The sequence below is a fragment of the Petromyzon marinus genome, chromosome 50 (genome assembly GCF_048934315.1).
Source record: "Petromyzon marinus isolate PM22_M1 ecotype Great Lakes invasive population chromosome 50, UKy_Petmar_22M1.pri1.0, whole genome shotgun sequence".
Taxonomy (NCBI): Eukaryota; Metazoa; Chordata; class Hyperoartia; order Petromyzontiformes; family Petromyzontidae; genus Petromyzon; species Petromyzon marinus.
Window position 1 is genome coordinate 5,091,814 of NC_133716.1, and position 16,129 is coordinate 5,107,942.

At 55.0% G+C, this 16,129-nt stretch overlaps 1 protein-coding gene across 4 annotated transcripts in view; it reads right to left on the bottom strand.

Moving 5' to 3' along the window:
- LOC116953192 (SH2 domain-containing protein 3C-like) overlaps positions 1-16,129 on the bottom strand; it is a 142,419-nt gene that overhangs the window by 39,805 nt on the left and 86,485 nt on the right. For all 4 annotated transcript variants that reach the window (XM_032973136.2, XM_076074814.1, XM_032973141.2 and 1 more), the window contains one exon: positions 10,086-10,125. In XM_032973136.2, the coding sequence (XP_032829027.2) occupies positions 10,086-10,125 (40 nt within the window). The remainder of the gene's footprint in view (positions 1-10,085; positions 10,126-16,129) is intronic.

A 16,129-nucleotide genomic window follows, 5' to 3' on the forward strand; every position in this document is an offset into this window, starting at 1 on the left:
ACCTTTCAAGGGATTACAAAGAGATTTGTGTGTCTGTCGTTTGTTGTTGTTGTTGTTGACAGCGGGAGTTGGCGACCGTGAGTTTTTTTCGCTGCGTTCCTCCGAAGATCGCGGCTCTCGCAGCGGCGGTGGCGGCGTGAGATAAATGGGATGGCAAGTGAAATCTGACCCTGGCAACTTCTGCGGGCTGTGGCATCTGCACAGCAGTTCTCTCATCTTGCCCGGGTCAGCTTCCAGGGGTCAGGGTTGCTGAGCCGGCACCGATGAGGGCCCTGGGTTTCGAACCAGCGTTTCAGAGTGCGTCGATTTTGACGGCTTCAGCTGTTGCCATTGTATGTATGCGCGGAGGGTGCTTCAAACACACACGAAAAAATGCGAACGCTTCTGAGAATTTGCAACGATTGCCGCAAGCAACGTGCCCCACGGGCTCTGGAGACCACCTGGAGGAGATTCCAGGGCACGCGTGTTGACAACGATGGCGAACAAGCTGCTAGACTCTTTGACTCTTCGAAGCTATTAACATTACATTCGTGAGAGAAGCCATAGACACAAAGATAACCCGTATAACCTTAACAGACTGTTGGGGCAAGTGCTGTTAGCGAGCAGCAGCTATGAAGGCCGGCACGGCACACGAAGGGGAGGGTGGCCAGCAACCACGCCCGGCCACCTTTGTCTCCCTAGTGGCGATGTTTACACACCGCACCAGGTACTCGTTTTGAGGCTGAGTCGATCTAGTGTTGAGCGGGAATCGAACTCGGTGTCGCCGTGTTCGTAAGCGCTCCACGATGACCGCTGCACTACCGAACCCGTCCACAGACACACACACTCACACCCGTAGACTCATATAATTACGTGGACCGAGTTAACGATTAAACGGGGTTTTAATTTGTGCCGAGTTAAATGGTCTCAGCCCCTGGTCACTAATGGCTTACCTTGAGACTGGTAGATATATGGGCAGAGACATATACTGGGGGAGAACGAGCAATAACAATTTACACTTCTAAAGTACCTTTTATCTGGAGGTCACAAGACGCTCTACAAAACAAAGACAAAGATCCCCCGCACTAACCGCTACGCCACCTTCACAGACTGTTGGGGCAAGTGCTCTTAGCGAGCAGCACCTATGAAGGCGGGCACGGCACACGAGGGAGGTGGGTGGCCAGCACCACGCCCGGCCGCCTTTGTCTCCCCAGTGGCGATGTTCACTGCACACCTCACCAGGCACTCATTTTGAGGCCTAATCAACCTAGGGGAGGCCCAGGACCTGTTCAGATGTTCAGATGTTCGCCACTCGAGTTGGTGGCCGTGAGCGGGAATCGAACTCGGGTTGTCGGGTTCGTAGCGCAGCGCGCTAACTGCTACGCCACCGCTCCCCACGCTGTACAAAGCAGACGCACACACACACACACACGCAGGCTCACGCCAATACAATCCAACCCCAAAACTAAAGATTCAAGAAATGTAAAAAAGCTCTTAAGCATAAGTTGCGTCTTAAGGCGCGATTTGAGTAAAACGAGGCGGGGGTGGCAGGGGGTTCCCCGCACTTCTGATTAGCACGGTTGGCTTCATACGGTGCGAAAGAAGTTCAACATACATACATACATAGACTCACAGAGAGACCCATAGACTCACACAGAGACCCATTGACTCACAGAGACCCATAGACTCACAGAGAGACCCATACTCACACAGAGACCCATAGACTCACACAAAGACCCATAGACTCACACAGAGACCCATTGACTCACAGAGACCCATAGACTCACACATACACCCATAGACTCACAGAGACCCATAGACTCACACAGAGACCCATAGACTCACACAGAGACCCATAGACTCACACAGAGGCCCATAGTTTGTTGTCCTTCTCCCGCACCTCCGATTAGCACGATTGGCTACGTACGGTGCGACAAAGGTTCAACGTACGTACGTAGTCAGCGGGCCTAACGTTCGGCGAAAGTGAATCCCACAGTCACGCGTCCTACAGAATAGGCTACGGGGTGCCGACACAGTATATGTTTTGTAAATCAAACAGGAAGCTCACGGACCGTGCGTAGGAGGCGGGATTCCTTGGCATGACCTCGCCGCTCTCCGTCGAGTCGCCAGCCGCCCGCTAACCCGCCCGGCCGCTTGCAGCGGAGAAGCAGCAAAAGCCGAAGTGAAATTCTTTTCTTGAGTGGTTTTTTTTGTTTTGTTCATCCGCTCGAGTTAAATAAACGATGGGGAAGCGGCGGGGGGGGGGGGTGCGCGGCGGAAAATAAAAATAAAATTCCGCGCGCGAGCAGACGCATCCCCCCCCCCCCCCCCATCGCACAGCGCCGCACCTGTGTGGGAACTCCAACTCAGCCGCCGGCAGGTGCGGGGGCGAGGAGGGGTGGGGGGGGGGGGGGGAGCGTGACCGGCCTCATTCTCGAATCCCCGGCAGATGCGTGCGTGATACACGCACGTGACGCGCGTGTGTGACGCGCGCGTGAGCAACAACGCAAACACGTGGAGGCGGTGCGTGGACGTCGATCGCGCAGCGCGTGCCCTCGTGAGCTCCGCCCGCGGCCTCGCACCTTTGGACCGTGAACTTGGGCAACGCTCGCGGGCCAGCGGGCTGGTCCCTCGCCGGTAGCCGGCAGCCAGGACGAGACGGACGGACGGACGGACGGGCGGGCGGATGTAGGGAAATTCCACATTTCCTTCGGCAAGGATCTGTCGGCGCGCTTTACGAGGCAAGAGCTACTTTCCTTTTCGAAGTACTTTAGTAAAAATAAAAGTATACAAAAAGCTGTCGTGCGTCCGAACGAGAAATCTGTTTCTGATCATCTCTGCTGGCAGCCCCTGAGCCAGTCGTGGAATTTCCACATTCCTATGACAGGAACCGGTTTAATATCTCAGAGCCAGAATAACTGCCCGGTCAAGCGCGATGCGAGAGATATTGAGTCGCGGTGTTGAACTTCTTCTGCACCGTACGTAGCCAACCGCACTAAACGGCGCAGAGGAGGGCCTGGGTGTCTGCCTGAGCTGTGAGTGAATTTTCCCTCCACTGCAGACAAGTATCTTGACACACAAAGACAAAGATGCCCCGTGTAGCCTTCAACATGATGTTGGGGCAAGTGCCCTTCACGAACAGCACAAACGAAGGCCGGAAAAACACACGAGGCGGTGGGTGGCCAACACCACGCCCGACCGCATTTGTCTCCCCCCCCCCCCCCCCCCAGGGCCGAGTCGACCTCGGGGAGGCCCAGGACTGGGTTCAGATATTCGTCACCGGCGTTGGCGGCCACGAGCGAGAATCGAACTTGGGTCGTCGGGGGTTCGTTGTGCAGCACCACCGACCAGTCCACCACCGCTCCCCCGCACACTACCACAGCCACAAACACGCACGCGCAGCTCACTGTAACCCCTTTGACCGGGCGCGGTATTCATGGAATTCCCCGTCACCTCCACCGCGCCGGCTATGATGAGCCACAGAGCCCAGGTCACCAAATTCTGTGACGTGTCTGCAGTCAAAGACACATCCTTGCGTGGTTAAGATCACAAGTATACCACCTTCATTAATCATGGGTAACACTTGACTTCTGGTCTGATCATTTTTTCTAATTATTCATAGCACTTTTTGTCAATCCGCTGCTGGATAAACTGTCCTATGGACAAACTCATCCCCGCCATACGAACGTGGAATTTCCACCAACGGCTCTGCGGGTGCTGTAAAGCAGGAGGCGTTCACCGACACTCTCCTCTGGGACATCCGTGAAAAAGAGCTTGATAGGTAATCGCATTTCTCCGGGATAAAGATTCTGAACAGAGATTCTGATTCTCTCGGTGGTGATTTGAGCCGGCCGTCGCTTTGTGATGCACGCTGTGAGTGGGGAGGGGGGGGTTGTGATTGTGTGACCATACTTCACCACGCTGGTCAGTGCCGATTGGTGAACGATGGAGGGGGTGGGGGAGGGGGTGCAGATCAGTGTGAGTTATGAGCAGTCGTTTGGTCCGATGTACGCTTTAAAAAAATCAATAAAATGTACTATATCTTTTTTTTTCATAAATCGATGGAGCCTGCTATATTTTAAAATCAATACGGAGCAGTCGAGCTGTAACAAGTTTGCTCACCGCCGCCAAGGTTGCTTACGTTGGGGGTGCGCGCTTCTGTGCGACGTCCGTGCCGCCCGTATGATCTGCGGCATAGCTCGCGAGCCAGAGGTGGATGGGACCGCTCATCTTCATCATCAGCAGCGGCAGTCACGATGCATCCGCTGCTGGGGGTGGGAAGGTTTGACTCAGCCCATCATCACTCCCTCCAGGGTCAGTTAAAATTAAGTAGCACTTTGCGCAGGGGGGGGGAGGGTGGGGTGGGTAGTCCATCGACGTTGGCTTTCCTATGAACGCACTCATCCACCGCCGCTGACCAGTGTAACGTGGAATTTCCACACCCACTTTGCCCTGCAGAGTCTGCAAAAATAATTTGAGCGGCGGGAAAGAAACTCGAGACATTTATTTTTTAGGGTCGATCGCGGATTAAAATTGGTACGCCTTGGTTTTAGTCTTCATCTCCTTCGTCTTCTTCATCTCCTTCGTCTTCTTATTCTTCATCTTCTTCGTCTTCATCTTCTTCGTCATCATCGTCATCGTCTCCATCTCCTTCGCCATCGTCTTCTTCCTCTTCTTCTCCTTCGTCATCGTCTTCTTCGTATTCATCTTCTTCATCTACTTCGTCTTCATCTCCTTCGTCTTCATTTTCTTCGTCTTCATCTTCTTCGTCTTCATCTCCTTTGTCATCATCGTCATCGTCTTCATCTCCTTCGCCATCGTCTTCTTCGTATTCATCTTCTTCATCTTCTTCGTCATCTCCTTCGTCTTCATCTTCTTCATCTTCTTCGTCTTCATCTTCTTCGTCTTCATCTCCTTCGTCATCATCGTCATCATCTTCATCTCCTTCGTCATCATCGTCTTCTTCTTCCTCCGCTTCCAAACGTGACCATCGTTCGGCCGCCGGCGGCGGTGCAGCGTTGAGTCTCCCCCGGCGGTGACCGCTCTGCCGCCCCCCTCCACCACCCATCCCCCCTGCGTGCCCTCCGCGGTGACACACAAAGCGGCGTTCTGTATCCGACGACACGAGGGCCGTGGTGGCGGCGGTGGGGGCTCTGGGCTCTGTATCGGTGCACACAACGCTTCCCCTATGCCGAGAGATTTCCTTTCAAGTGGCTGCGCTGAGTTTTTTAAAATATTTTTTTACTCTTCCCCCCCCCATGCCCAGATATCGCCGGTCTCGGGGCCCCTGGTTCACTTCGCGCCAACTCGTCTATTACTACTACTACTAATACCGTCATCACGGGTCGTGTTATATCCACTGCTGGATGAAAGATGGGCTCCCCCCCCAACACCCATCCCCCCCCCCGACTCCCAGGCCCCATCTCCCGTCTCCCATGGTCGTGCGATGCGACGGAATTAATCTTCGCCGCGTTGCGTTAACACCGCCGAGCACAGCAGCGTCGTGAGGGTTATTTTACCATGGACACAAAACGATGTTATCTCTGTGTGCATCGCGATCCTCGGCACACTGCCACCAAATGATGGAAAAGTCCCCTTCGGACACCATAAAAAAAACAACAACAATCTCACAACTCTCACGGCCACCCTCGAGGGCAGCAAATCGTGGACGGCGCCGCTGCCACGTGCGGTCGTTGCCGGTCGAGAGGGCGGCCGAGAGGGCGGCCCCCGCGGCGTCCCTTCGCGTTCGTCGAGGAAGCGCGGGGAGGCAAATCCACGGCCCGCGCACGGACTCCGTACCGCGGTGCGTTGCGTTGGGGGGGGGGGCAACGCGAGGAAGGGAACGCACGGGTCGTGCACCCTGTCGGGAAATAAAATTCGGCGACGTTTTGGGCGATGCCGCTTCTTCACGGCGCATAGAGAGGCGCGCGAGAGAGAGAGAGAGGACGTGGATGATGAGGGTTGGGGGTCTGATGAGAGTTAAAATTCAACAACGTTGCCTGATGATCAGTTTCGCAAGTAGGCATTCGAAGAGTTACACTAAGCGTTGATATTGAGTAACAGGAAAAAAAAATCCGTCACGAATTATAATAGCAATATAAATAATCAAAAGGTACTCCGTTACGACTCCTGTAACTAAATAAACCCGTTCATATACACTGCATTGTGGGAATTGCTGCTATCGCTGTTGTTGCGAGCAAATGGCATCCCATGATGTAGCTGCTCGACCCCCGAGCTATAGATGCTCTGACACGTGTGGCATTGACCTTGTACTGCTCGCCTTTTGGCGTTCTCTGGTCTGACACCGGTGGTGAGATAAGGTCATAAAGAAGAAGGCTGTCTCTGGTGTAGGCCAAATCAGTTTCAACGACAGTGCCCTCTGTTATCAGAGGGTTTTTTGTTTGCATGTTCACCGCAAGTACCGTGCGTGGTTAATGCAGCAACTTGATTCCTTCGCCCAAAGTTTCCTCTTTGGTGTTTGAACATCTTAACACCGTTTCTTATGTTGCAGAACAGGGCACAGTGCGTGCGGCCAGTGCATTCTGGGAGTCCCGACCGCGCAAAACGATGGCCACCCCAAAAGAAAAAAAAATCTCCCCGGGTGCTTCTTTTTGTGTCCCGGACACACAGAGAGACAGAGATAGTAACAACAATCTATATATTTGTGGATATGTATGTCTGTTCGAAATGTTGAGCATACTTCCCGACATGCAACAAGCTTGATATTTGGCATGTGGGTAGCTTCCAGACTGTACACAATGCAAAACGTATAAAAATAGATTTTTGTTATTTTCGGGGGGGGGGGGGGGGGGGTGCAATAATAGGTATATTTTGCACGGCAAGTGAGCGGTGACGTCACATCTGTGATGTCACATCTGTGATGTCACCCGCATGCGGCAGCGTCACGCAGTGTGCCTGTTGACGTCACGCATCCCACCCCACCCACCCACCACCGTCCGCGCAGGCCGTGTGTTCATACAAGACAAGGATCCAAGTCCCGGGCGAAGCCGGGTAGTGAAGCTAGTGTTAAATAAAAAATGAGCGCAGCTCCTACACCGCCCCCACCCCCCCGCTCCTCCCCGGCTACGCAGCGCGTGAACGCATCAGCCGTGCGCCCGGGGGGGGGGGGGTGGTGATGGAGGTGGAGTGGTGGGGGCACCCCACAGCAGCGGCGGCTTTGCGTGGCATCATCTCGGCGTGGCATCCCAACGCAGCGCCGCGAACCCAACGCACGATTCCGCGCATTCCGCGCCCGCGTTGTCGTCATCTACTCGACGCTTTGTGTGTGAGAGAGAGAGAGAAGGGGGGGGGGGCAAGAGAGTGGAACCCTCCCCCCTCACCCCAACTCCCCCCCCTCACTCCAACTCCCCACAGTCAAAGGCTGGACGTCTCAATCCGCGCCGTCTACCGTTTCCCTCCCCTTATCGACCCCACCGAGATCAAATGAGGCCTTTCAGTGGCAGGCCGACAGTGAGAGCGTGCTGTTGGGTGGGGGAGGTGTTTCTGTGTGTGTGTGTGATGGTGTGTGTCTCTGTGTGTGTGATGGTGTGTGTCTCTGTGTGTGATGGTGTGTGTGTCTGTCTGTGTGTGATGGTGTGTGTGTCTGTGTGTGATGGTGTGTGTCTCTGTGTGTGTGATGGTGTGTGTGTGATGGTGTGTGTGTGATGGTGTGTGTGTGTCTGTCTGTGTGTGTGTGATGGTGTGTGTGTGTATGTGTGTGTGATGGTGTGTGTCTGTGTGTGTGATGGTGTGTGTATGATGGTGTGTGTGTCTGTGTGTGATGGTGTGTGTGTCTGTCTGTGTGTGTGATGGTGTGTGTGTCTGTGTGTGTGATGGTGTGTGTGTGATGGTGTGTGTGTGTGTGATGGTGTGTGTCTGTGTGTGTGATGGTGTGTGTGTGTCTGTGTGTATGATGGTGTGTGTCTGTGTGTGTGATGGTGTGTATGATGGTGTGTGTGTGATGGTGTGTGTCTGTGTGTGTGTGATGGTGTGTGTCTGTGTGTGTGATGGTGTGTGTATGATGGTGTGTGTGTCTGTGTGTGATCGTGTGTGTCTCTGTGTGTGTGTTGTTGTGGGGAGCGGTTGTGTAGCGGACGGCAAGAACGAAGAAGATGCTGACGGGTCGTGGAGACCCGCGCCGGGTGTGACTGTGTGTGTGTGACTGTGTGTGTGTGGCTGTGTGTGTGTGACTGTGTATGACTGTGTGTGTGACTGTGTGTATGACTGTGTGTGTGTATGTGACTGTGTGTGTGACTGTGTGTGTGTATGACTGTGTGTGTGTATGACTGTGTGTGTGCGCGACTCTGTGTGTGTGTGTGACTGTGTGTGTGTGACTGTGTGTATGACTGTGTGTGTGTGCGACTGTGTGTGTATGACTGTGACTGTGTGTGTGACTGTATGTGTGTGTATCACTGTGTGTGTGACTGTGTGTGTGTATGACTGTGTGTGTGACTGTGTGTGTGTGTATGACTGTGTGTGTGTGACTGTGTGTGTGTGTATGACTGTGTGTGTGTGACTGTGTGTGTGACTGTGTGTGTGTGACTGTGTGTGTGTGACTGTATGTGTGTGAATGTGTGTGACTGTGTGTGTGCAGATGTGAGTTGTGCGGGTGTGATGGGAGAGCGGTAGTGTAGTGGTTAGCGCGCTGCGCTACAAACCCGGCGACACGGGTTCGATTCCCGCTCACGGCCAACACCGGTGACGATTATCTGAACCGGTCCTGGGCCTTGCCTAGGTCGTCTCGGCCTCAAATGAATTTCCAGGTGCGGTGTGTGGTAAACATCGCCACTGGGGAGACAAAGGCGGCCGGGCGTGGTGCTGGCCACCCGCCCTCTCGTGTGCCATGCCCTGTATTTATACAGCACTTGCCCCAACAGTCTTTACACGCCACGCCAAGGTAGTCAATGTTTAAGGCTGAGTCAACCTAGGGGAGGCCCAGCACTGGTTCAAACTGACGAGCAGCACAGCAGCAGAAGCATCGCCGGTGGCAGCGCGGAAACCCAGACCACAATCGCACGCTTGTCTCAGAGTCTAAACCTCACCCCCCCCAGCCTCACCCCCCCCAGCCTCACCCCCCCAGCCTCACCCCCACTGTCACTCCCTCCACCCCCTCGCCCAATCGCCCCCCCCCCACTCCGGCGCCAGCCCCCCCCCCCCCCCTCTTTCTCATGCTAATTACGCAATCGCACGGAACAATTCCTCGCGCTGGAGTTTCTTCCGCGACAAGGGAGACGCAGGAGATGGGGACAACCGTCAGCTGCCTCTGTGGGGTTGGTGGTGGCGGCGGTGGTGGCGGCGGTGGTGGCGATGGTGGCGGCAGTGGTGGCGGTGGTGGCGGCGGTGGTGGCGATGGTGGTGTGGTGGTGGCGGTGGTGGCGGTGGCAGTGGTAGTACTCAAAATAAAAAATAAAACAGACAGATGAAGACCCCCCCCCCAGCCACGGTGGCTAGGAGATGTTAACTACCTCGCTTGGTATTCAGGAAGTCGTGGGTATGATCCGGACCCTGACACCTGCTGTATATTTGGAGTTTGCGTGTCTCTCTCTCTCTCTCTCATCATCATGACGGTGGCTAGCAGATGTTAACTACCTCGCCTGGTATACAGGAGGTCGTGGGTTCAATCCAGACCTTGACGCCTGCGTCAAGAGTATTTGGCTGCTATAATTTTCTACGCCATAAGCCACTTCGCTGAGCTATCATTTATGGCCAGGTCACTTCTAAACCTGGTAAAAAAAAAACAAAATTTACGGATGTTTAACGTCTTTCGCAACGTACACAGCCAACCGCGCTAATCGGCGGTACGCGGAAAGGACCACAAACTAAACACAAAAAGCAGTTCTAAAAAAATCCACGAGCTTTCATTTGCACACGATGGCTAAAGAAGTACATAGCTCCAGTGGGCTTCCTAATTTCGGGAAGGAAAGAGCGTTCCAGACGGCCGCAGAAGCGCATCTGAAGACGCCGCGTTCGACGGCTTAGCCGAGAAGCCGCCGCCACCGCTGCCGCCGCTGCTGCGAGTATGACATATAGTTTGGGTGATGGTGGTTCATTTCGGGCGAGTGCCACACTTTTTTGTCATCGCGCGTACAAAAAACACCGCGACTCACCTTGACACAATCAGCGTAGCCCTCCGACTTGTGCATGAGGCTGAGGAAGAGAGAGAGGGGTGCGTGGAGGGTAGGGGGGGGGTGGGAGAAAGAGAGACGTGAATAATCGTTATCAATCTCCTGTATGCACGTACGTTGAACTTCTTTCGCGCCATACATGGTCAACCGTGTACGTTAGTTTTATGTTGACATTTTTTATCGCGCAGTACGTTGCCAACCGCGCTAATCGGAGGTGCGGGGGAAGGACAGCAACAAGCTAGGCGCCAAAAAGCAGCAAGGCGCCAGGTATGTAAGCAAAAATAATTTGACGCATTTTAGTTTTTTGTTGTTATCGACTCATCATCGTCGACCGTTCGACAACGACGCCCGCCCCCCCGCCCGTCGCGTCTCCGCCCGCGAACTGGGAAATATTTTATTTGGACTCTGTCCGTCTCTGCGACCGAACCCGTCGCTCGTGGCACCGAAGATCGGTGCCAGGGCACGGTAATTTTTTTTTTTGTAAAAAAAAAAAAATCCCTTCTCTCCGTTTTTCTCGCTCCAAAACGACGTCGCGGGGACCTCCGCCTTTTCGCCCTCCGTCGCTTCATCGACTCGCGCATTTTTATCGCCTTTTCAAGAACCCGGAATTACGGCGGTGAGCATCGGACACGGGCAGCGAGGAACGCGACGTGCACGGCAGGCCCAGGGCACGCGTAACGCCCCCCCTAGTGAGCAGGGGAGGGACGTGGGCATCCGGGGCTCGCCGGCCTACCCACGGCGGCGGAGGAGGGGGCGGGGGGGCAAGGGGTAAGGATCGAGGGAACTTGGCCCTTCGTACTGAACGCGTCCAAATGCTGTCCGCGCCACCGCCAGCGTTAACCGGGCAGGGGGGTGGAGGGGGGGGGGCAACGTTCCTCCGAATGTAACGTACGCGCGTTGGACTTCTCCCGTCATACAGGTGGTTTCTTGCTGGGTTAGATCGCGTAAATATATCTAAGTGTGTCGTTAATAACAATGCGCATTATGTATTTGATGATGATGATGATGGTGGTGTTGATGGTGGTGGTGACGATCATCGGCATGGCAGTGGTGATGCCAGTCAAATTCATCCACGAATTTGAACTCGGGACAGTTCAAACGCGTACAACTTGCAGTAGCCGGGGCGTCATCACGAACTCACTGGGCAGCGTCTACGCAGCATCCAGAAACACACGGGCTGACCATAGTACAGGCCTTTTGTTGGGTTAGATCGCGTAAATATAAGTGTGTCGTTAAAGCCCGCCACCACCCGGCACAGCCAATCGTCACGTAAACAGAACGCGCCAGTTCGTCACAGCACACCGGTTACGTTGGAGACAACAAGATTTGCAATTTGAGTACGGCGTTTCGCCGGAAAATTACGACTAGCTTCATCAGGCGGACAACCAGATTCGTGCAGAAACCCGCCTCCTGTTTGTTGTTTTTCCCCTGAACTTCTTTTCGCACCGCACGTGGCCCACCCGTGCTCATCGCAGTTGTGCGGGCAAAAGTGAAAAAAAATTGACCCGAACCCACAACCCTCCCCCCTCCAGCACCCCCCCCCTCCCTCCTCTCCCACCCCACCACCCCTCCCGTCCCTGCCTCCTAACCACGGGGAAGGAACAGGGCAAAACGGTGGCCAAATCGTAGGCAGGAAACGGCTGGCGATCTCAAATCAGAGACGTGGAAAACCACGCCCTGGCGGACGGCAAGATCGGAGAAGATGCTGACGGGTCGTGGAGACCCGCGCTGGGTGTGACTGTGTGACCGTGTGTGTGTGTGACTGTGTGTGTGTGTGGATGTGAGTGTGTGACTGTGTGTGTGTGCGGATGTGAGTGTGTGCGGGTGTGATGGGGGAGCGGGAGTGTAGCGGTTAGCGCGCTGTGCCAGGAACCAGGCGACCCGGGTTCGATTCTCGCTCGCGGCCAGCACCGGTGACGATTATCTGCACCGGTGCTCAGCCTCCACTATGTCGACTCAGCCTCAAATGAGTACCTGGTGCGGTGTGTGAACATAACAGCTGGGGAGACAAAGGCGGCCGGGCGTGGTGTTGGTCACCCACCCCCTCGTGTGCCGTGCCGGCCTTCATAGGTGCTCGCTAACAGCACTTGCCCCAACAGTCTGTTGAGGCTATGCGGGGGATCTTTGTCTTTTGAGTGTTGGGAGCGGTAGTGTAGCGGTTAGCGTGCTGCGCAACAAACACGGCCACCAGAGTTCGATCCCCGACACAGCGACCAACACCGGTCACGATTATCTGAACCGGTCCTGGGCCTCCCCTAGCCCAACTGAGCCTCAAAAAAGCACCCGGTGTGATGCGTAAAAACATCGCCACCGGAGAGACAAAGGCGGCCGGGCATGGTGCTGGCCACCCACCCCCGGCATGCGCCGCCCCGGCCTTCATCGGCGCTACCCGCGGGCAGCACTTGCCCTCCGCAGCCTGTTAAAAGGCGACACGGGGGGAGGGGGGGGGGATATTTATTTTGTGCGCTTCCACTCGGCGGCCCGAGTGGAAGCGGGGAAAAAGGCGGGGGTGGGGGGGGGAAGTAAATAAAATAAAAATAATAAAAGTAAATGAAATAAATAAAAAATAAAGTGAACTACTTTTAACACATCGTGCTTGGACTATAAAGAAGGCAGCGGTGCCCGCCCGGGTTGTCCTTCCTGCACCCTCGGTGGTCGTCTCGTTTCCTGATATTCTTTTCATATTCGCACCGCCACCCCTCCCCCGCCACCCTCACCTCCCCTCCCCCACCACCGTGACTTGCCCCCCCACGACTCACCTCGCCCCCCTCCCCGCCCCCACCCCTAGGACATCGCCGCCTTGACCCCCCCCCGCCACCGCCACCTCCGTCTCGTCCTCGCAGGAGCAACTACGTAGCCGCCACTGCTGTGCACGTCCGTGCATTCGTTCGTGAATTCGTTCGTGCATTCGTTCGTGCGTTTGCTTGTGTGTTCGTTCGTGCATTCGTTCGTGCATTCGTTCGTGCATCCGTTCATTCATGCGTTCGTTCGTTCGTTCGTGCGTTCATCCCTCCGTGCGTGCGTCCGTTCGAATTCAACTGCGCTCACTTAGCACGACAAGGGAGTGGTGGGGGGTGGGGGGTGGGGGGTGTTGCGTGGGCACCCCACAGTGCTGCGTCCGTGTCCCTGCGTGGACGACTACGCCCCAGATCCTTAATGGAATTAGCCGAGTCCATCACGGGGGCATCGCCTCCCTCCCCCTCCCCCACTCCACCGCCCCCCTGCCCCCCGCCGCCTCACCCAACACCCAACTCAGCATTGAACGTGCGACAATCCAGCCACCTACCCCCCCCCCCCCCTGTTCTCTAGGGGGGGGGGTAGGGTCCAACAAAATCCACTCGCGCTCAACTCTCCTCCTCCTAGACCTCCTCCGACGCTCACCGAAACGCTTCGCCGCTTTCACTTTGTCGCAATCGCAGTACAAGTGGCGAGATGAAATGCGCAGCCCCTGCAATGCCCACACCACCGCCCCCCCACCCCCCACCCCCCAACCCCACTCCCAGCAAAAAAAAATCAGAAAAAAATACGAATAATTATAATCACGTTGATTGTTATAATCACGTTGATTATAATTAATGACATTGCGCGGCGGTCAAGTATAGCGAGCCGGTTTAACCAACGATGAGGGCGGGGGGGGGTAGGATGAGTCGTCACGTGCCATTCGACGCGCGGAGATGAACGTCGTCAGATTCTTTCGAAGGGACGGATCCACGTCGCGCGCTACGAGAGGCGTTCGCGCCTCGGCCGCTCCCCCCGCAGCCCCCCAACCGTCTGCCCGGAGAGCAAAGTTCACCGATGGGACGTGGTTCTCTCTCTCTCTCTCTCCATCGCCACCGTCGCCGCTGTCTCTACGCCCAGCGGGCGTGCGAGCCATCGACCGGTCGGCCCGGCGCAGATAAGCGTTTTAACGACGCAGAGATACGGAGACACCACGCGCGTCCGCTGCCCCGATCGGTACCGCACCGCCGTGCCGGACGCTAAGGTGGGGGGGGGGGGGCCGTGGCGGATGATAACCGCCGATGGGGCCCTCTGATAAATCGGCGGTTATCGCAGGACAAGTTTTCGTCTCTTCCGTTGCTATCGCACGCACGCACACCAAGATAACGATCGATCCGTGTAGCCTGTAACAGACTGTTTTTGCACCTCCGATTAGCGCGGTTGGCTACGTACGGTGCGAAAGACGTTCAATAAACGTACTTTACGTACATACTACACTACTATACACCGCGCAATACCGTCCAAGTGCTGTTTGCGAGCACCTATTAAGGCCAGCACGGCACACGAGGGGGTGGATGGCCAGAACAACGCCTGGGCCGCGTTTGTCTCCCGATTGGCGATGTTTACGCGTGGCACCAGGTACTCATTTGAGGCTGAGTCCACCTAGGGGAGGCCCAGGACCGGTTCGTCGGGTTCGTAGCTCAGCGTAGCGTTATCCACTACACCCACCGCTCCCCACACACTGACACACACACACTGACACACACACACTGACACACACACACTGACACACACACACACTGACACACACACTGACACACACACACACTGACACACACACACACTGACACACACACACACTGACACACACACACACTGACACACACACACACTGACACACTGACACACACACACACTGACACACACACTGACACACACACTGACACACACACACACTGACACACACACACACTGACACACACACACACTGACACACACACACACTGACACACACACACACTGACACACACACACACTGACACACACACACACTGACACACACACACACTGACACACACACACACACACTGACACACACACACACACACTGACACACACACACACACTGACACACACACACACACACTGACACACACACACACACACTGACACACACACACACACTGACACACACACACACACTGACACACACACACACACTGACACACACACACACACTGACACACACACACACACTGACACACACACACTGACACACACACACACACTGACACACACACACACACTGACACACACACACACACTGACACACACACACACACTGACACACACACACACTGACACACACACACACACTGACACACACACACACACTGACACACACACACACACTGACACACACACACACACTGACACACACACACACACTGACACACACACACACACTGACACACACACACACACACTGACACACACACACACACTGACACACACACACACACTGACACACACTGACACACACTGACACACACACTGACACACACACTGACACACACACTGACACACACACTGACACACACACTGACACACACACTGACACACACACTGACACACACACTCACACACACACTCACACACACACTCACACACACACTCACACACACACTCACACACACACTCACACACACACACACTCACACACACACTCACACACACACTCACACACACACACACTCACACACACACTCACACACACACTCACACACACACTCACACACACACTCACACACACACTCACACACTCACACACACACTCACACACACACTCACACACACACTCACACACTCACACACTCACACACACTCACTGACACACACACTGACACACACACTGACACACACACTGACACACACACTGACACACACACTGACACACACACTGACACACACACTGACACACACACTGACACACACACTGACACACACACTGACACACACACTGACACACACACTGACACACACACTGACACACACACTGACACACACACTGACACACACACTGACACACACACTGACACACACACTGACACACACACTGACACACACACTGACACACACACTGACACACACACTGACACACACACTGACACACACACTGACACACACACTGACACACACACTGACACACACACTGACACACACACTGACACACACACTGACACACACACTGACACACACACTGACACACACACTGACACACACACTGACACACACACTGACACACACAC